This window comes from Archocentrus centrarchus (assembly GCF_007364275.1).
Source record: "Archocentrus centrarchus isolate MPI-CPG fArcCen1 chromosome 18 unlocalized genomic scaffold, fArcCen1 scaffold_23_ctg1, whole genome shotgun sequence".
Taxonomy (NCBI): Eukaryota; Metazoa; Chordata; class Actinopteri; order Cichliformes; family Cichlidae; genus Archocentrus; species Archocentrus centrarchus.
The window spans coordinates 1,353,105-1,374,469 of record NW_022060145.1 but is presented as its reverse complement, the minus strand read 5'-3'; the positions used below and the strand labels follow the sequence as shown (position 1 = coordinate 1,374,469).

The window sequence follows — 21,365 nt, the reverse complement described above, 5'->3', positions numbered from 1 at the left end:
CACTGTTCCATCATGTTATTGTCCCCCAAAAAAACAGTTCCATTGTGTAAGAGCACTTTCGCAGTATTTTTCTTTTTTGCTAGTGTTTTCTTAAGTTGCCGTGCATTTGACTTCTCAGGGTGCCACCCTGAGTAACAGGCTGTGTATGTGAAGGAGTACCTAAATAACTGATTGATTGTTTGTCAGTCATTAGGGGAAATTAACTTGGCCTGCACCTGTAATGTGTTGATGGACTAGTAAGGACAAGACATTTGGCTATTTCTCCTCAAACCAATTGAACAGAGGGAAATTCAACAATATGTTGTGTTGTGAGATTCCTGGTATAACTTTTTTTTTACCCACCTTAAAACTCCAGGTAAAAAAATAACAAAAAAGGCAATTTTAGTTGTTACTGCTGAAAATATATAAAATACCTTTAAATGTTCGGTAGCAACACTCAAAACTACAGCACCAAAATTGAATTAAAGTGTGACACTGCAGCTATGCTTTCATTGAGATCCTCTGTGGAGTTCTTGACATGAGAGGAAATTAAAATCTGAATCTCTCCATCATGTGAATATGGCATACTTAATAAAGCACCTGAATGTATTACTTCAATATACACTATATTACCAAAAGTATTCACTCATCTGCCTTCACACGCATATGAAATTGAGTGACATCCCATTCTTAATCCATAGGGTTTGATGTGATGAAGGCTTTCTACAAGGTTTAGGCGTATGTTTATGGGAATTTTTGACCACAAGGAAGTGTTCATGGGAAGTTTTGATCATTTTACCAGAAGTACATTTGTGAGGTCAGACACTGATGTTGGACAAAAAAGCCTGGCGCACAGTCTCTACACTAATTCATCCCAAATTTGTTCTGTTGAGTTGAGGTCAGGACTCTGTGCAGGCCAGTCAAGTTCTTCCACACCAAACTCACTCATCCATGTCTTTATGGACCTGCTTTGTGCACCGGTGCGCAGTCGTGTTGGAACAGGAAGGTGCCATCCCCAAAATGTTCCCACAAATTTGGGAGCGTGAAATTACCCAAAATGTCTTTGTATGCTGAAGCATTAAGAGTTCCTTTCACTGGAACTAAGGGCTGAGCCCAACTCCTGAAAAACAATCTCCACACCATAACCCCCTCTCCACCAAACTTTACACTTGGCACAATGAAGTCATACAAGTACCATTCTCCTGGCACCCTCTAAACCCATCTATCAGATTGCCAGACGGAAAAGCATGATTCATCACTCCAGAAAACACGTCTCCACTGTTTCAGAATCCAGTGACGGCGTGCTTTACACCACTGCATCTGACACTTTGCATTGTGCTTGGTGATGGAAGGCTTGGATGCAGCTGCTTGACCATTAATTGTGTGGGTTATCCAAAGGGTGATCATTTTTTGGTCTGTGGTTATCTCAGCTATCTTTGGGGTCTGCTCATGTCTAGTGCCACTACTTTTTTACTTTTTTTGTCTTTGAGGAGACAACAGTAAAATACTATTGAAGTTCCAGAACAGAGCATTGTTTAATTATAGTAATGAGTCAGCCAATCGAAATACTTTACAGTTAGAAAAGGATAGTAGATAGTAGATACAATAGTTTTTATGCTAATGTTAATGTCAGAGGAGGTGTGGATCTCTGCAGCTGTTGGGTCATTGCCTACTTTTACCCACAGTACTTGGTGACCCCACTCTGTAACTTTAGATGGCCTGTCATTTTGTGGCTGATTTGCTGTGGTTCCCAAGTGCTTCCAGTTTGCAATAATACCATCTACAGTTGATTGTGGTGGTCAGTGAGCTCTTTAGAAATGACCCACAAATGTTTCTTTCATAAATGTTTATTAAGGCAAACTGCATGGCTAGGTGATTGATTTTTATACACCTGTGACAATGGGACGGAAAACACCTGAATTCAGAGATAAATAGGTGTGGGCCCAATAGTTTAATCCATACCTAAGCTACAGGCATACTGTTTCCTACATTGTCACAGAATGTTGGTAATAGACTTTATGCCAGATCTTTGATTATGAACATGTACAAACTTTTGTCACCCAGAATGGAACATTGTAAGCTTCACGAATGCCGGGTTTGTTGCAGGCCTGTTGGATTGGAAGCCACTGGATTGCACAGGTGTACCTAATAAGCCCACACTGATGTAGAAAGACACACACCAGAAAGGGATTATCAGATTTATCCCCTCACCCAGTGATTTGCTTGAGAACAACATGTGCACAGTGTGTTCAATGATTAATCAGCAGTCGGCTCTACAGCAGCAGTGGAAAGACAGGAAGGGAATGAAAGGACAACAAGGCAGACAGCCAGGGACAGAGAAGGCGATTGTGTTCACTTTATCCATGTTTGCTCAGTTTAGCACAGGGCAAATATTGGACCATGTACTCAGCAGCCATTCTTTTCTGCTGGGCTTCAACCTCACACTCTGCCCACAGAGACTAAAAGGCAAAAGGGTAACACTTTATAATAACTACACACTAGTAAGAATTAGTAAGCTATTAGTTAATACTTAGTATGTCATTTATAAACATGGATATAACTAGTTTAATCTTGCTTAATAAACTCATATGTATTCTTTATGAATGATGGATTAACCATTTCTAGTTCTAGCTACACCAAGCACAAACAAGTTATTTTGTAGCTGTTAATGAATCAGGTAGTATTTAGATATTTAGATGCAAATTTATACATATACAGATTATGAAATGAGTTAGTTGTTTGTGAGTGTGCTAACAGAGGTTTTATAAATGCGTATTTAATTCAGGCAGTTACTAGTTGTTAGATTAATGTTTTGTGTGACCTCATCTAAAATGAGGACCATCTATATTTATTTAGAATGAAGCTGGAAGGTCAGCAGATTAAGCAAACAAGTTCAGTTGTTCGCTGCTGTGCTTTCACGCAGGTGAACTCAGCTGAATAATGAAAGGAGTAGTGGGTGGTCTCCTTTTCTGGCACAGCAAAAGCTCAGGGCAGCTCCTCGGGGTGAGGAGGTGATCAGGTTCAGGGGTGGTTCACCTTCTCCTTCATCATGCAGATCCCAAAGCAAATGGCATTTCCATGGAATCTCAAACAGGCGTGGTACTGCCGTAAAATCAATTAATACCAGTAGTCAATTGGCCATAATGATTATAAAATCAAAACTCTCAGAATAATATTCTTGCAGATGCAACACTGTATTTGGTGCAGCAGTTCTCGCACAGTATTCTAACTTTTTATAACAACCATGACTTATTTTAAGCTTTTATTTAACAATCAATTATGATTATGAAACATCAGCAATATATATTTTATGTTAAATGAAGAAGTTTCAATATATGTAAGTTAAAGTACACTGTTTCTCCAGCTGCTCAGTGCATCTCTTTCACTCTTAAACCCTCATACAAATTCAGACTCTGGTCCTACTTATATTTCATATTCTGCAAACCTCAGGTGGGTTACCTAGTTCTGTTGTGAAGACAGCTGAGGCTTGTTCAAGTCTTGAGGTCCTGCTGACCTTCACTGGTAAATGCTTTGCAAGGTTTCATAGTTAGTTTCATAATCTGCATATAAATGTGCATCTAAATACATTGTTAATCAATTACTTAGACTTTCTAAATGATACCATGAACATTAACAGCTCCTAAATAACCTGTTTGTATTTAATGTAATACTTTATCTAGAATGAAGTATTAACTAACACCTTACTAATTCTTATTACTGTGTAGTTATTATAAAGTGTTGGCTGGCAAAATGGACTGGTACCTCTATAGTGCCTTTCTACTCAATTTGAGCACTCAAAATAGGAGACCAGGTAGAGAGGAGAAGGTAGAGGATGAATGGGAGACGAACAGTTGTGGAGTTATCATGGTAACAGATGGAGAGAAGGGTAAGGCAAGTACAAGAAATTGAATAGAGACCAAATCATGGCAGAGAGTAATGAGAAGAAGCTAAGCAGAGGGCAGTCTGAGCATACATCCAGCAGTCTGTGGCTCATACCAAAAGAAAAACCGTTTTTGCTGTCAGGAATAAGTCAGGACATATTTTATAGTTTTTCAAACTGCTACATGTCTGCTGCAGGTTTTTCACTGAAAGCACAGCGTGGCACTTATATTTCAACTCCTATACTGTCTGCGTTTCTTTATCACACCAGCAAAAGTGCACTGTTTAAGTCTATTCAAACCACAAACTGTACAATATGCACTACTGCTGTTTTCAATTGAAGGAAGTTTGGAACCACAAGAGAGGGAAAACCAGTGAAAGAAAATGGACTGATGCTCAATTTTTTTCTCTCTCTCTCTCTCTTTGCTTTGTTGTGCTGCGCGAAGGAAAGAAAGCAATGGAGTGAAAATGAGGCTTGCTAGGACAGAAAGAAGAAAAAAAGTGAAAACAATGAAGACAGAAAACACTTTGCTCTTGATTTTGTCCGAAGGTCACAGTCATTCCCTTCAATTTCAGCCAGCTGCCTGCCTCGCTTTTCCTCAGTGGAGAGGAACACACACAGACGTGCACACAAAAACCCAAAATGAGCATTAATGCACGTCTCGCCCATAGCTACGCACAACTCGCACAGTCAAAGTGTGAAAACATCAAAAAGAGAGAGACAAAAAGAAGTAATCTCCCATTTCAGCTTTTTTCTTGCAGTGTATACTCAGGCATGACAAATTGTATGTGCAAACTGTAGATGAAAGGAGACAGCGGTGGAGTTGTTGTCTCCTCTGCTGTCTGTGTCTCAGCTCTGTTGTTTCATTCAAACTCCAGCTATTTGCTCAAATGTTTTCACTCCTTTCAGGTTTTTACATAGTTCCACAGTCAGGTCTCATTATAGTGCTGCAATTTATGAATATAATGTAACATACAATCCAGCCACAGATTCTGAGGTTGAGGGTCGAGTCTGTCCTGGTCCGCTTTACCCAGTGGTGTCCCTGATCCAACACACCTGAATCAAATGGCTGAATTACCTCCTCAGTATGCAGTCAAGTTCTCCAAAGTCCTGCTAATGACTTCTATATTTGACTCAGGTGTGTTGAAGCAGAGACACATCTAAAAAGTTCAGGACACCGGCCCTCGAGGCCTGGAGTTTGAGGATCCCTGTTCTGCGTGGATCCAATCTGACTTCCACCTCAGATCTGATTAGATGCTATGTCGCACACATCAAAGAAGAAAAATATGCTTTTTGTTTGAAATGTCTAGGAGGTGTATTCGTTTCAAACACAGCATCCCATATTGGTGTTCTTCCTCTGGTCTGAACAGAGGTTTAGGTCTAAACTCGAGGGCAGAAAAATTGAGCCAATGCAATACTGTCAGTTCCTCTAATGTGCGCTGGAGGCTGGCTCCAGAAGTCTCAGTCTCCACAGATTCCCATGTTAAAATGCCCAAATTTAAAGCAGAAATTATTCTGTTCAGAACAATTGAACAAAAAGTTTGAAGGGTTAAAATTATGCATAAGGAAAGGTGTGGCCCCCAGAAGTGAGAGGTGGGTGGCAGCTGCTCAGCTGTACTAAAAGGCACTCTGAGGAATCTGTTGTTCAGTTTTTTCAGTATTTACATTTTGTTGTAAGCCTGTAATTTGCCCTCCAAAATAAACGTCCTGTGAAATGTGATGAGTTACAGATGCAGCTTGCTAACTAAGCTACAGTAGGTAGACAATGTTTCAATGCATGCTCAGTCATCCAGGCAAGGAAATCCCAGAAAGCTGAATCTGTTCGTGTGGATAGCATTTTCAGTGGGAGAAACGTTTCATCGCTCACCCGAGCGACTTCTTCAGCCTCAGCTGAATGCAGGTTTCCCCGGCCTTCTAAACGGTGCGGTTGCATAACAACCAAAACTAGCACCACTGTCTAGCAATGGGGCTCTGAGCTCAGTTTCATGATTGTTAAAATGCAAACTGTCATGACCGTCGATCAGTGACCATGAGTGTCGTTCACAGAGAGTTGGGGAATGGCTGCAATAACAGCATTGTGAAAGATGCACTCTGAGGCCATTTACATGAAAAGGGAACAACCATCTGTGATCTAAGGAATCGCTGAACCATCTTTCTTTTACTTAGAGTATATTCATCTTACATCCTGCTCTGAAACCAGCTTCTTTTGCTTTCATGATTTCAGGCAGGTTTTGTAGAGCTCAGTTTGACACATTTTACTGTGCAAATGCATTCATTTGATTTATGTTTTGGGCTATACTGTATGACGTATTTTGAGGTTGAGTACTAGTCAACATGTAAGGATTTTGAAAGTAGTGCTTTTGATGGAATAAGTTTACTGATTTGTTCCATCTACAACCCCAAAAATGTACTTTTATTAATCCAGATTCATGATTCAGTTTGGATAAACAGCACAATTATAATGATTAACTCTTACCTTCATAAATTTTTGACCTTGTTAGAGCATCAAGTAAAACATACAATTAATACCACTAAATTTACCCAGACAATGTCAGAAAGGATTATTATAGTACAAAGCTACTAAACAAAAGACAGATTATGCACACTATTCAAGGACTCAGCTATCTCATTTCACAGTTTGCTGACTAGGTTTAGGCTCCCAGACAGGAATGAGCTACAAACCCATTTTGTTTGGAGTTGATGCACCTTTTTGTGTCAGACACAGAGTACTCTCAGTGTCAGTTCTTTCTCTGAGATCATTCACGAGAGCGCGTGGATCAATTGGATTCTACCAAGCCTATGTTAGTAGCTCCAGTCAACTCAGTAATGAGCCTCTGAGGAGTAAAAGAGCTTTTGATGAGGGCAGACAGATTAGAAAATTGAGAAAAAGGAAAGGACGGTTACAAGGCAAAGTGAGAGAAATGATAATTGGAGATACCTGAAGGTGAGGCAACACGCATTCATTGTTGCACAAAGGTCTATATATAAAATAAGGTTTTATTGGGCTAATGACTGAATTGCCATTTTAGTTTTATTTCACTATTTCACATTTTTATTGCCAGGTTTGGAACCAGGATTGCAAAGATAAAATCAATAGAAATGTTATCATTATTTAATATAGAATTCAGAAACTCCTGCTTCTTTAGTTTGCCAAGTTTCTAATATCTTTACAAAGCCAGAAAAAAAAAGCAATTTCAGTTATTGCTTTGGTTTTTCCCACAAAAAGTATTCAGTAGAATGAGGTTTTGTGGTGGGGATTACTGGTATATCTTCAAGTTAAATGAACTGATGAATAATTACGGGGAGCTGGTGAAAGCAAATTGAATGCAAAGAAAGAGACAAGAATGGAGAAATCAATGTGAATTGGAAACTTTATTGGTCTTGTCTAGGTGGGGGTGTAGGGACAGAGGGGTGATGGGAGGAGGAGGGGGGGGGGGTTCTATTTTTAATGTATGCAGCACTTTGAGTTGTGTCTTTATTGTATGAAAAGTGCTCTATAAATAAAGTTTTATAGCTTCCTTGTTCCAAACTAAGTCACCAAAATTGAAAAATATCCATGTCTGGGCCTACCACTGCTTGTGGTGAAAGCGATGAATCATGGGGGTGTGTGGACATTGATTTCTACTATCAGAGTAACAGAGATTCTTTTCTGGCTTTGCCTCAAGGGATCCCCATCACCACCCCCACCACCACATCACCCTTAGCTTCACTCACCGCTGCTACTCCAAACACTTTATCCTTTTCCCCAGTTCCCACTTTTATTTCTTTACATTCCCTTTTTGTTACAACGATAAGACAAAAAAAAAAAGAAAAGGTATCACCGCTTCATGCTGCCCTTCTCTATTTTCTCTTACTCCTGTGCTTTGTCATCCTCCACCTTCTTCCTCTGTCTGCTTTATCTCCTCCGTCCTCCATCCATCTCTGGTTAGTGACTGGAAAAGGCCCTTGACATTGCTCTTTGAAATGTTCGGGTTTCACTTTGGCATCTTGATAAATTTAATCTACCTTTACACATTTCTTTGGCGGCTAGTGAGACTGAGTGGTAAATGATGATTCTATTTTAGCACTAAGGTAGCATATTACCTTCATACCGCCTCTGTGATTTATTCATTTTTCGTATGATTAAGTAGTGAAAGACAGAAGGGTCACTCTTGATGGATCCTTTAAGATTATCATTTTATTTACATGTGACGCTCTTCTCAGCTGGGAAAAACATGAACAGAAAGGGTAATGTCTGGAAGACTGGTTAGAGATGCTTTAGTGTAACAAAAAAGTTCGGATGAGTTTGATACCCTTAGGTAAGCGTCTTTGTGGGGGAGGCTGATCTTGGTGCAGTCTGTAAATTACAAATAGCATCTGACATACTGTAACTGCTAGAATCAATATTTTATATGGCAATTGGATCTAATCTAACAGGACTTTGCAGATCTCTTTATCGCTACATGCAGTAGCTACATAGAGCCTTAGTAACGTGTTGGGCTACTGTGTTCTGCCAAAACAGCTTTGGAGTGCTTAGCTTAAGCTGCGTCAACACATGAAGCAATTTGCAGTGATGTGTCAACCAGAGACCACAGAAAACTCAATAGAAACTCAATGACAAGTGGCTATTACCAAAACAAACACTGGCAACATGGAGTTAAAAATTTGAACTTTGAGGTGAGTGATTGAAGTGACTACCAATAAGAATGCAGGATATTGCTGACTGACATATGACCTTAGAGGGTTACCTAAGCAACCAGAGTCTGCTAGTGACTAACCATCAGCAACAAGGCGATCAGTGATGAACAAATTGCTTCCCATGTGGACGCAGCTTTTAGCACAATCCTACAAGTCTGTGGAATTTCGCTGTCACCATTGAAGTCCATCTGAAAGATATTCCAAAATCTCCCTAAGGTGTTCCAGTGGGTTGAGATCTGGTCATTGTGAAGGTGAAAGCATATGATTCACATCATTTTCATCCTCTTAAAAACAATCAGTGACCCCTTCATGCCATATAGATGAGGAGATTGTGATCCAAGAAAAGACCACTCCCATCAAGACAGATATTTTCCTCACAGCCAAACAGAGCCATTACATATCAGTTCTGTAGGGGTCAATAGTTCAGTTTGTCACCCGCCTGTACCTTAATACATGTAAGCTGTGATTTAAAACATTTGGGAAGCAGTACAATAAAATAAGAAAATATACCTGATTTAAATTTGGTCACATCCCCCTTCGAGATCATCGTCTCATGCAAATCTGCACAGCTTTGAAATTAGTTTTTTGGTCACACATTTTGGATTACCACCTGGCCCAGTCACCAGATTTGCCTCCCTATGAGTTTTTCGTCTTCCCCAAAATGAAATTCAAGTTGAAGGGTCACGGTTTGGAAGCAATCCAGCCTGCATCACAGAGGAACAAGTATAAGGAAATAGAATTAAACTCCCACTGAGTGATCTGAAAATACCCTGCAAAGCTGGAATTAGTCCAGTCATTCCTGAGAAAACAACCGTGATGGCCAAATTTGCATTTTGTTTTTATGGGCCAGTTCTCAGAACCTTTTGATTACAGCTCATGTTTGCGTCAGTAATTCAATGTGCCAGCCCTGTACATGTTATAGCACTTACAGATTCTTACAAATGGCTGAAAAATCCCTTGATACTTGGTTTAATCCTAATTTGTGACCAAAGTCAATTAATATCAGTGGATTCTCTCAAAACCTGTGTTATTGGGTGTAGCTGTGCCACATGATCTAATAACAAACAGTTATTTGTCTACATGGAGTTTGTGGACTTACGTGTTCCACAAGGGTATGATTTGTTTTTCTATAAGTTTTTGAATAGCAGGAAAAGTAAAAACTCAAATGCCAGCTGTGGCAGAACGTGAATACAGCCGCTCATCAGATGCTTTGTTCCATCATTTGGATTCTGATCACAAGGATAATGCAAACAGAAGTTCCTGTGACAGTGTGCATATCCATGGGCTCTTGGCAGCTCTGTAAACAAGGCCATGGTGTGTTAGGGTGCCAGCCTCACTCAAGGACATTCCCACGTTTGCAGACAATTGTGTGTGTGTGTGTGTTTTGGTAGCCAAAGTGAGCGGGTCAGGTGTGATTCGGACCTACAGGCCTGATGGTTATTGTGCTGAAGGACACCGTCCATCAGCAGTCTCAGTGATACATCATTATCTCAGTACGTACTATATGTGAGTATGGGTTGTTTTTGTTGAGAGTGGCAACATAATCAGGGTTATAGAGGATGGTGTTTTGGCTGATTTATTTTTTCCTCTCTCCTTCTTAGTATGTTCAGTGTTGCTTCCCTCTGCAGTATTTTGGCTCGCTGCCAGTGTGTGTGTGTGTGTGTGTGTGTGTGTGTGTGTGTGTGTGTGTGTGTGTGTGTGTGTGTGTGTGTGTACTCCGGGACAAATAGGCAAGCCCAGCATGAGTCATGCTCTGACAGGAGATTTAGACACATCTATACAAACACACACACACACAGAGACACACACCCACATCACATCTGTCTAAGTCATCGATTTTTCAATGAGATTCACAGTTAGAGTAGCCACTCATCATTTGCAGTGCAAATGTGCCTGATAGCCGTGACCATTGTTGGAAATAAGAAGGCAAAGAAAAGGAGGAGGTGGAGATGGAAGAGGATATGAAGTGCTGTTAAGATGAGGTGCTCAAGGTGACTGCCAGAGATCACAGCAAGCACATACAAATATGTTAGCCGAGCAGAAACAGAGAGAAGGTGTGGTAACGGAAACCAACCACATCTCTGCAAAGTGACTATTCTGTCGCTGCCTTCCTCTTTTCACAACATGAACCAAATCAAAATGACACACGTAGCTCCGTCTGCGACAGCACTGTGCCATTTGAGGTGAGCGCTAAGGGAAGACATGAAATCTGTGCACTGCATAACAGTTTACTGATTCAAAATGGCTGCTGGCCCTCAGCATTTTCCTCTTTCTGTCGCAGATACTTTGAAGACATTCGGTAAACGGACAGTGGATGATTTAGCCGGCAAGAAGTCTACATGTTATGCAACCACATATTTCTCCTTACATAACGCTGCAGTTTCTGAGTGGAAGATTAGCCCCGCTATACTGTTCTCCTTGTAGCAGATGCCACAGCCGATCTCCATTCGCAGGCGTTAAGCATACATGTTGACAAGCTGATTAGCCATACAGCGCAGGAATTCAACTCAAAAGGAAGATGCAGAGATATCGCATGATGGGGTATCAGTTGCAGAAGCCTGTGGGATATTTTAGAAAAAAAAATACTCACCAATATTAGTTCATAATTGCAAATCGCATGGGAAATTTCGCATTAATGCACAGAGTTGGCATATAAGTTAAAATGCTTAGCTCAGGCTCTATGAAATATTAGACTACCCTACACTACATGGATGTGTCAGATATATGTGTACATAAATATATGAGAACTGATTGCTTTTTCTTTGGGCATCCAGTTAAAATCACTTTATCATTCTTTTTTTTTTTTTCTTTTTTTTTGTCCATGCTGCTCTACTGGCTGATTCATAATACATACTGCAGCTCTGCACACTTAGAGTGGCATGTCAAGTTAAGCTCAAACAGATACAGCCTGTGATAGATCCTTATTGGGGTAGTGAGAGAGAGAAGCTGATGAATTTCCAACAGCCAGAGGAGTATTAATATGAAATCAATCAAACCAGCAAATTCCTGAACTGGTCAGCTGTGTTTCCGGACCATTTCTCCAGGCGAGTTGATGCAGCAAAATGCAAAATATCTCGACTGATTTAAACAACTGCAACTGTCTCTGCCACAGTTTTGCTGAATCCAATTTCCAGCAGTTGCATCTCTGTTGTTTTTCTCTTTCTAACTTGCCTGTTTAGCATTTATGTATCAGATCTAAGCGAGAGATTCAGAAAGACTTTGAGGAAATGCAAATACATCAAGTAGCAGATGTGTGTAAAGATGAAGCTGTAGGGTGTGTTAGAAAACAGGATGACTGAGCAGGCAAGGAAGAAATGAAAGAAAGAAACAAATCTCTTCAAAAATGCTTTGGCATCCCCTCCCTTTGTCTATTTTTCCTTTTCTTAATTGACTGCCAGCATGTGCACAGGAGAAAGAACAAGATCTCGACACCTTCAAAAGGAGCTTTGATCTCAAAGCACCTTGAAGCCCTGGAGGATCATCAAGGTTCCCACTGTCCTTTTATCGCTCAGTGTTTCTCTCTGCCCCTTGCTCCTCCTCCTCCTCCTCCTCTCGCTCTTCCTTTTCTGCTCGGCGTGATCGGCGAGAGCTTGCTGAGGCTGCCTGATAACCCTGATACACACATACACGCCAGCTGCAGCCTCTGCCTCATTCTCATTCCACTCCCGACAGCAGCGTTTACCTCGACGCGCTCGCGCACGCCGCAAGGTCATGTTGAAATATTTCAGACGGAAATGCACTCCGCACTGCTCTTTCTCTGCCGCGGCTGCTGTGCAGAATTCCAAAGTCAATTTTCTTTGTCTTTGAGAAAAAAAAGGAAGGAGAGACTCTAACGAGAAGATTACAGAAACTTTTTTTTATTGGTGGCTAAACTCTATCAGCTTACTTGTTGTGTGGGAAGCTGATCAGCAGTTTATGCGGTGAAAAACATCTTCTTGTTGTTCTAAGATCTCAGCTATTTGGCAAGAACAGCAAGTTTGTGCTTAAAGTAATATAATATTCAAGAGGAAATCTTTGATTTTTTTTTTTTTTTTTTAACATAACTCTCTGGTCCCTAGATAAAACCTTTCTCTGTGAAACTCAACGCCTCAGCACCAAAACTCATTTTGGTTAAAGTTGAAACTTATTCTGTTTTAGGTACTTCATACAACCACCCCGCCTCCCCACCATTGTAGATCTTTGAATATTTAATTAAATCTCAGTAACTCTGATCCAGTCCTCTTCAGGCACTTGAAGCTTAAATCAGGTGTAATTGAAAATATACCATGAATTAGAGCTCCTTCCTTCCAGTCTGCTTTAGACCCCCTCCCTACGCCATTGATTTACCCACAGAAAGAAAAGTAACATGAGCTAACCTCCAGATAAAAGAGGAAAATGTAACATTCTTGCTGCTGACATTAGCTGACAGTTGCAGCAGATTAAGGACTGCTAAGCGGTAGTTGAGAAGCTGTGGTGTTTAAAGAGCAGCCAGGGTTTATTGTAAGTTACCTACTAGTCCTTTCATTTCAATGTTGCAGGCTTGACTGCTCCCAGTCATTCAAAGAGTTTTTCTTTCCCTTCTGTTTCCAGAGATATGTTCGCTTAAGGGAAATGGCCATTAAAATGTCATTACTGCTACACTAAAATCATTTTTAAAAAAGCACTGGTTCCCAGCGGCTTCCCACCGTAATGGGCTCGATACATTCCCTCAGCACCGGGAAGAACTCTAATGTTGCGGAACACAAATGCTAATCTCTCTGTAAATATCACTCAAATTCACTCCCTTCTGCTTTTCACTTGTAATAGCATGGATTCATTCTGCTTCGCCCTGGCAAATTGAATTAATTCTCCAAGCAAAGGTGTTATGATTATTCTAAGCTTCCCAGTGCGTGGGCTGTAATGGAGATGATCCCGGCATTTCCGCTCGATCCAAAAGCATTTCACTCACACCCCCCCCCCCCCCCCCCCCCCCCCCCCCCCCTCCTCCTCCATTTTGTTTTTCTTGCTGCAATGTCTAAAGGGCATCAGTAGTCAAAGCTTTGATTAAATCTTCATTCATGTGCACTTCACTAATTGCTCTATGACAGTATTCATATTCATGTCTTAGGATCTTCAGAATATTGGATATTGGCATTCACAAGGAGAGTGGGCAGGAAGACAGTGAGGGTCAGTCAATAACATGAATCAATTGATTAAGTGCCTGAGAAGCACTTTGCCATTTGAGATATCCGAGCTTCCCTGCAGAATGAGTTCATCTAAAGAGTAGTCCATCAATTTCGTGCAGGTCCAGCTTCATTAGGAGCTTCATGTGGGACAGCTGAGCTCTGCTTCCTGTTGACTTCCACACTGATTCCTCTTATTTACGCTGGCTGTTCAACTGTGTCTTATATTCTGTTGATCCCTGTAAAGCATTAATCACACCCAACATTTTGCACCACCATTTGAGAGCATGCTCAATTAATACCCTAATCGCGGCTGACATCAGTGCAGGGCTATAACGTGGCCTTGGCTGAAAACTATAACAACTTTACGCAGCAGCAAAGAGCAGTTAAGATGCACATAAATTTGGCTGATTATACTGATCATTAACTTACTGTACAACCTTTGCACTTATTTACTCAATTAACTTGCTATTTTAAGATCTGTTAACATTAGGGGTGTCTTATTTTCTTTTTTTAAAATACGTAATCAGCCATGAATAATGGAAAAATGCTGCAAGCAAAAGCCACAGGTTCACCTCTGAATATCTTGGCATATGGAAAGTGGCAAAATAAATGCACATAACTAATGAGGTAAAGGAATCAATGAAGTTGTAGCTGCAGTGAGCAGATAGCAGTGTGCAAATGTGACCCCACCTGCAAATGTGCTTGACTTGTTGTGACAATCAGGAAGTGCTGCCGTCTGTGGGGTGGGCAACAGTTACCAGAGCTGGGTCTTACAGCTGTGCAAAACCGCAACAGAGGTTTTACTGTCAGACAGTAAAACTTGCATGCAGTAGTGCTGTCTGATGTGTCCTCTGTTTCTCTCTTTCTCTCTTACCCTTGTTCTATGGCTCTCTGGCAGACTGTAACTCTGTAAATGACTTTGACCTTTCCTGGGACTGAGGACAGGAATCACAGAGGGAGAGGAGAGAGATGGCGGGAGAAGAGAGTAGAGTAGGCGGTTGACTGTAATAAACTCGAAGCAGTGGGCGGCTGTCAACACTAATAGATGGGAGAGGGGAGGGGGGGGGGGGGGGTCACCCGGTTGATGAATACTAAAGGTGCCTGAGTCCTCGGCAAGTACTCTGTTCCCCTTACCAGGCTGGTGTGTGTGGGATCTGATGCTCAGAGTGCCATCAGACTACAGGCAGCCAGGGCCTTTTGTGTTGACTGAAGAAAAATATCTTTTGATTTTTGCCAAAGGACAACAAAAGAACAAGCATATTAGTCTATTAGCATGGGTTGTTACATGACTGGATAACTGCAGTTTAACTATATTTCAGGGTGACTGCTGTTTAGTTGACAGTTCAATTGCTTCCGTCAGTGGAATGCATTCACAAACAGAAAAGACTTTATTTATTAACATCTTCATTATGCAGTCCCAGCTGGAGACTAGCTATGCTCAATGGGGTACCTGTAGGTTCATTATATTAAAAAAAAACAATGCAAGTAAAGATAACAGTGAATAGTTGTTAGGATCGTGTTTGAGTCTGAATGTTTAAAACATTTACATCCTTTAATTGGAGATCTTAATTGACCAAACCCATGAATGCATGAACCATCTGGTTGAACCTTCTTATACTTATTTCTGTATACTGGCACATTTGTCTGACAATATATCAACCGCTGTTTTCTAGGAACGGGGAAAGGTCGGAGTGATCTTCAACGTGGGAACAGACGACATAACCATCGAGGAGAGCGCGGTGATGGTGAGCGACGGCAAATACCACGTGGTGCGATTTACACGCAGTGGTGGCAATGCCACACTACAGGTGGACAACCAGCCAGTCATTGAACGTTTCCCCTCAGGTAGGAACAGAGGGTTTGATCTAGGGACTGAGGGAGGGAGGGAACTGTCAGTCTTGGATTAGATCCTTCACAGGTCTGAATTTTCTGATAAGCTGGGTAACAAAGTGGAGAGAGAAAGAAGGAGCTTTGGAAATGAAATATTCATTACATCAGCCCCCACATGTGAAACTAAAAGTGATTTTTTTTTTTTTTCCTAAAGAAACACATTCTGTTTTATTCATCATGACATTCATATTTAGAGTCTGCCTGCATTATTCCTGGTGATTAAGTCCAGTACTAAAAGACAGGAAGAGCCAAACAGCCTTCCTGAGGCAAGCAGTCCTCATCTAAGAGCAACCAGCTCTCTGTGGTTACTCTGCCATTTTAGCTCCTGGCACCATGAAGCCAGCAGTGAACGGAGGCCAGCCCAACGTGAGTATGCCAGCCACGTATGGTTATTGAGCAAGGCTTTTAGACAGGATAAACAGGGAGGAAACCTCAAGCTGGGAAAGTGTGGAGGTGTTTTTTTTAGCTCATGCCTCTGCTTCAAGATAAACACGGGTGTAACATCATTAAACATGCAGACTTTAAACGAGGGCAAACACCCGATGAGTCACTGCTGGGAGTGCGTTCATTCCCCCACTCTTTGTTTAACCATAATCATAGTATTCTATTTCAGCATGAAATATGAAGCTATTTTTGATTATGCTGAAGCGCTCACTTAATTTCTCTCTCCAGTGTGTTTCCCTTTTGTTCGTGGTTGTTCAAAGGAAGACATTTTGTGTTCCCATTATGACTATGCAGCACCGAGCAGGACCAGTGTTTTTATTCCACACTGATGCCGTCCGATCGATGCGTTCCGTTTCTGTTGTCTAAAAGCAGCGTCTATGTATCATCATTGTTTCAAACTGCAGGGAGAGAGTTGCTAATGTGGTCATGATATTTACTCTTGTTGACATATAGAGCAGTGGGACTGTGACATTCTCTGTCACAGCAGTGATCCCATATTTTGAAGCTTTGTTTTGGCATTGCGAGAAGCATATTCTCTTGCTCATCCATCAACACAGCGAGGCCAGACTGAGGGGAATACATCACAGCCAGAAAAGGAAGTGCCGTGTGACAGTTCACTCTTTTCAGTTGTTATTATGATGGAAATGCAGCCCTTTTCACAACAGCGCACACTCCAAAAAAAGGAGCCTTCAACTAACAATAGCACAAACTGCTCAGAAAATAACGGCTGAGCCGCCTGCGAGTGTCATCATCCAAATCTATGTTTTGTTTCATCAAGAAACATTAATGCACATCCCATATCGTATTCTTTTTTATTCCGCTTGCTTTCCGCCGTGCTCGTTGTCCTCATCAAACATTTCTTTCCTTTTCCTGTGCTAATCAAGAATTGAAGAGTGTTATTTTGTTTTTGTTTGTTAGTTTATTTGATGAGTTTTGTGCTTGTCTGCCGGGGGCTGGAACTTTTAGGAGGTTATAAAGACTCGGGGAAGGAAACGGATGAGATGAGAGGCGGGGGGGGGGCTAACTGGTTGTAGAATAGCGTGGTTTCATTTATGTGAGCTAATTACACTCTAACTTTTTTGGGCACCAGCTTTGATGGTGGTGGTGCGGGGGGGGGGGGGGGGGGGGGCAAAGACATGTTACACATTAGGAAACCAAAACTTCGAATGAGGATTAGGCACAAAAGGGCGGAGGAGTGTGCAGAGGGAGAGAGTGAGTGACGGATGTGTTGGGATTGCAACCTCCTAACTGACACATGAGGTGCATAAAGGGAGAGAGAAAGTGATGTTATATTTGGTAGAGAAAGAAAAAGGAGGTCCCCTGTTGAAACAAGTTCCCATGACCCAGATTGGAGATTTAGACATCTTCTGATTCTCTAAATAGGACAAAATACTTTATGCTCACAGTTTGGGAATGCATTCAAACCTGCTTCATTTTCTTGACGCTTACATTATGCAGTGTCATTGCTGTGTTGTCCCAGCAGAAAACTTATGTCATCTTATGCTGTCGCTGTAGACCAGATTTCAAGAAAAATAGAACAAGTCGTGAAAAAGTGCCTGCAATGATGTATCCGGTGGATGAAACAGGTACCATATTTGTCTGGTCCCGCTAACAAAACAAGGAAGTGCACTTTTCTGTGAAATCCTCTTCCCCAGAGGGAAGTTTTGTGACCCACATCAGGCAGTCTCCTCAGGATACGTTTGCAGTTCTGAACCCTGTCTGACTTTGTGTGCATATAGAGAGTAGCATGTGGGATTTCAGGGCCTCTAAACCATGGCCTGGTAAAAGCTCCCAGAGGATGAGGCCACAAGGACGGTGAAGGTAAACTAGAGAATGTAGATCCGTCATTTCTCATGAGAAAGACAGTGACAGGTTACCTTTCTGTATCTTATTCTGACAAAAACATGTTTTTTGCGCACTATAAGTGGCCCCAGTCCAAAATGTCTGGAGATGACTGATGGTTTTGCATTGCTTTCCTCACAAAGGGCTTGCCAGCAGCAAGCTTTTAAACAGAAGGCCATTTCGAGGTGATGATTTGGAGAGACAAGATGTTGACAGCGAATGTGGTCGTCACGGGTCAGGCACATTCGACGGCTAAGCAACACGTCTCCTGACGTCCCACGAAGTGATGTTTGTAGTCCTCAGGGAGTCTGTGTGTCTGTGGGTGTTGTGGTCCATGTCTGATTCTACGTGTGACAGTGCATGCGTCTGTCTGTGCACATCACATAGTACAGTGTGTGTGTGTGTGTGTGTGTGTATTTGATGGACAGAGAGCAGACAAAAAGTGTCAGAGGAGCACTCGGCCAACTAATCCAGCATGTCAGGTGTCCCCAGTGGCTCCTGCAGCAACAGTTATTGGCCCACCCCACCTCCCATATTCCCAAAATGGCATACTGGCTCAATAAAAACCTCCCTGTGTCACACTGAGCACCTCAGCCTTGCCACAGAAAAACAGGCAGATGTTAGCGACCATTTCACACCGTTGTCCTTTTATTTACTGGTCATCTGGTGTGAGAAACGAAGCGGTCTCGTGTGGTTAATTATTTTTTATCTTGAAAGGTTTGTTTACCATTTTATGTCATTGCCCTTTAGGAATATTTATTTCTGAGTGACCAAAGTATAAAGTCAGATAATCGCACTTGTAGGTGTTTATCTGCAGCCTCGTCGATATTTTCAGTCAGTGAGTTTGTTATTGTATTCTGGTTCGAGGACAAACAGGAAGCCCGTTTGAGAAGAATAACAGTTAAAAACTTAAGCGCAGAAGAAAAGCAACCTTTGCACTGCTTCAGGGTTTGTTGGCTTCTGTATCATCCAATATTTTTACAGAACTTCAGTCAACATCAATTAAAGCAAAACTGCATATTTTGAAGGAAGAAACACATATTCCTCTGACAAATGCAAAGTCACATCTATATATAGGCTTACTTGGTGTGATAATTAGGCATAGTAATGTTAGCAAACTTATAATTTGCAACACGACAAATGCTAAGGAGTCATGTTGCTCATTCCTCCATAGCTCTTCTTTATTTTTGCTACTGGTAGGCTGCATTTATCTTGTAAGTATATGTAACTTTGTGAAATGCTGAAACTTACTTGAACAAAAATCACAAGTATTCACTGAGGCTAGGAACTGAATAATATCCATTATGTTCATACAGGAAAATTGATTGAACTGAACACTTGTGCCTTTTGCTTTCTTAAGTTTTGATTTGTAAGAGGAAGAATGAGTCATCTCATTTTTCTGGTCTTACTGAAACAATCTGAAAGCAATTTATGCTGCATAATAATGGCATAAAATGCTTTTTTTTGTCATCTGCTGTTATTAGTTTTTATTGCTGTAGTGATTTTTTTTTTCAGAATGAACTTGTTAATTATGTAGTGGAGACAGCACTGCCACACCAGTTACATAAAGTCTTAGTGAATATCATCCATCTGTCAACTTTCTTCATCTTATCCAATTCAGGGTCACAGTTTTGGCTGGAGCCTATCACGGCTGTTATAGGACAAAAGGTGGGGTAGACCCTGGACAGGTCACCAAACCATTGTAGGGATAACGTAAACTATATTCATAACTACTGTACGGCCAATTTAGAATCTCAGCTTAACCTAACGCGTGGACTCTGAGAGGAAGCCGGAGTACCAGGAGAGAACCAACGCAGACATGGGGAGAATAATCCCTATTGAAAAAGCCCAGTCTGTAACCAAGTTCAAACTGGATGTCTTTCCAGTGAATGTGTGGCAGTGTTGCAACTGGAAGGTCATCTGCAATAAGGTGGATGTCACACTCCTCCTGGATTCACCCAGACACAAGGATTCGCCCGCTTTACTCTCTTCTCTGCTGAGCTTTTTTCTTGTCGCACACATTTCTCTTCTTTACTCATCTCCACACTGTTAAGGGTGTTCACAATATGGCCCCCATGTAAGACCTCACCCAGGTTCTGCCCCCTGTACATGATGAGTTCTGGCCTGCAGAAAGGCAGGGGGTTGTAATTATAAGGAACCTGGGCACAGGAGCTGGTCAGCTTCACTGCCTTAATATCTACAGTATCGCCCTCTGGAAATTCCAGGGACCAACTCCAGGAACATACAACTTGACCACAGGCAGCAGGAACAACAAGTCCCACCACATCTCCATAGACATGACCGCCATGTTGAATGTGCCATGAGTCTATGTCATGTCTATAAAAAGCAGCTTTAATTCTAAAAAATAGTTTTTATTTTAAAACCCCCGTCATGGGTCATATTCTGCATGTGTGTCCTTTTCTCCCCCTATTTTCCAAGCTATCCTCCCCCTCTTCTTTACTCGTTTGCCGATCAAGCTGCTGAAACACTCCAAGGGGAGGTCAGATTTTTTTGGGGGGGGGGCAGCTCTTGCAAGGAGCCAGTTGGCCTTTCAGCAACTGCTGAATCATAAGGAAACAGATATAACTAAGGTGGAGAAACAGTGAATTGTGAAATTACAGTAAGAATCCAGCTTCTGGAAAAATCCATCCATTTTTGTGTGGGTTTATACCACACTTGGCATTTGGGATTCACTAAGGTGTCCCCTGAGCTTTGAATAATCATTGTGCATTTTACAACCATAGTTATATCAACACCATCACAGCATATTGGCTGTGATTACCATATTTTGCTGCCTCATAACTGTGCCATTATGACCAATGAGAGCTCACAGTGTGCCATCCTACTGTTTCTTAGTCACTGAGAGCTGTATTTACAAACAGTAGATTTACTGTACTATTGAGCTGTCACTTTGCTTTGACAGTGGATGCATGGATGGAGGGTCTGATGGCAGGAGAGGTAGAAAAGAGGGAAAGGAAAGTGCAGCAAAGTGCTGGGGATGTATTGCTGAAAAATGTGTAATGGAGAAGAAGAATGAAGAGAGGGGGAGAAAGAGAAGGAGAGGTTTGATGGAGGGGGGGTGCAGAGAGAAAGGCAAAATCCAGTATGCATGCTGGAAGCAAGCTGCTGTTATTGCTGAGATGGATAAGGCTGGTTACTGATGGATAAGCAATGGTACTGACTAATAAGAGCTTCACAAATTGGATTGCATCACAGCGGGGAAGATTAAGATAAGATAAGATATACTCTATTTGTCCCAGAGTTGGGAAATTCTTTACATAAAGCCTAACAATATGATAGAGCCATATTCATATACACAGCATTCACATGAAATGCAGAATTGTAAATGAGTCAAGAATAAGTTCATAACGCATAAATTACTCTCTACTTGAAACACACCCAGACAGTGTTCATGTTGAGCAGATTAGCCCGGCTCTTAATACAGATCATAAAACAAGGACAGAGGAAAGATAGACGAAGTACAAAGACAGGGCTATTGTTATTGCCTG

The 21,365-nt window shown here is 41.5% G+C and overlaps 1 protein-coding gene across 2 annotated transcripts in view; it reads left to right on the top strand.

Annotated features, from left to right (window-relative positions):
• Window positions 1-21,365, top strand: part of nrxn2b (neurexin 2b) — a 639,543-nt gene that overhangs the window by 582,723 nt on the left and 35,455 nt on the right. For both annotated transcript variants that reach the window (XM_030722576.1, XM_030722577.1), the window contains one exon: window positions 15,354-15,525. In XM_030722576.1, the coding sequence (XP_030578436.1) occupies window positions 15,354-15,525 (172 nt within the window). The remainder of the gene's footprint in view (window positions 1-15,353; window positions 15,526-21,365) is intronic.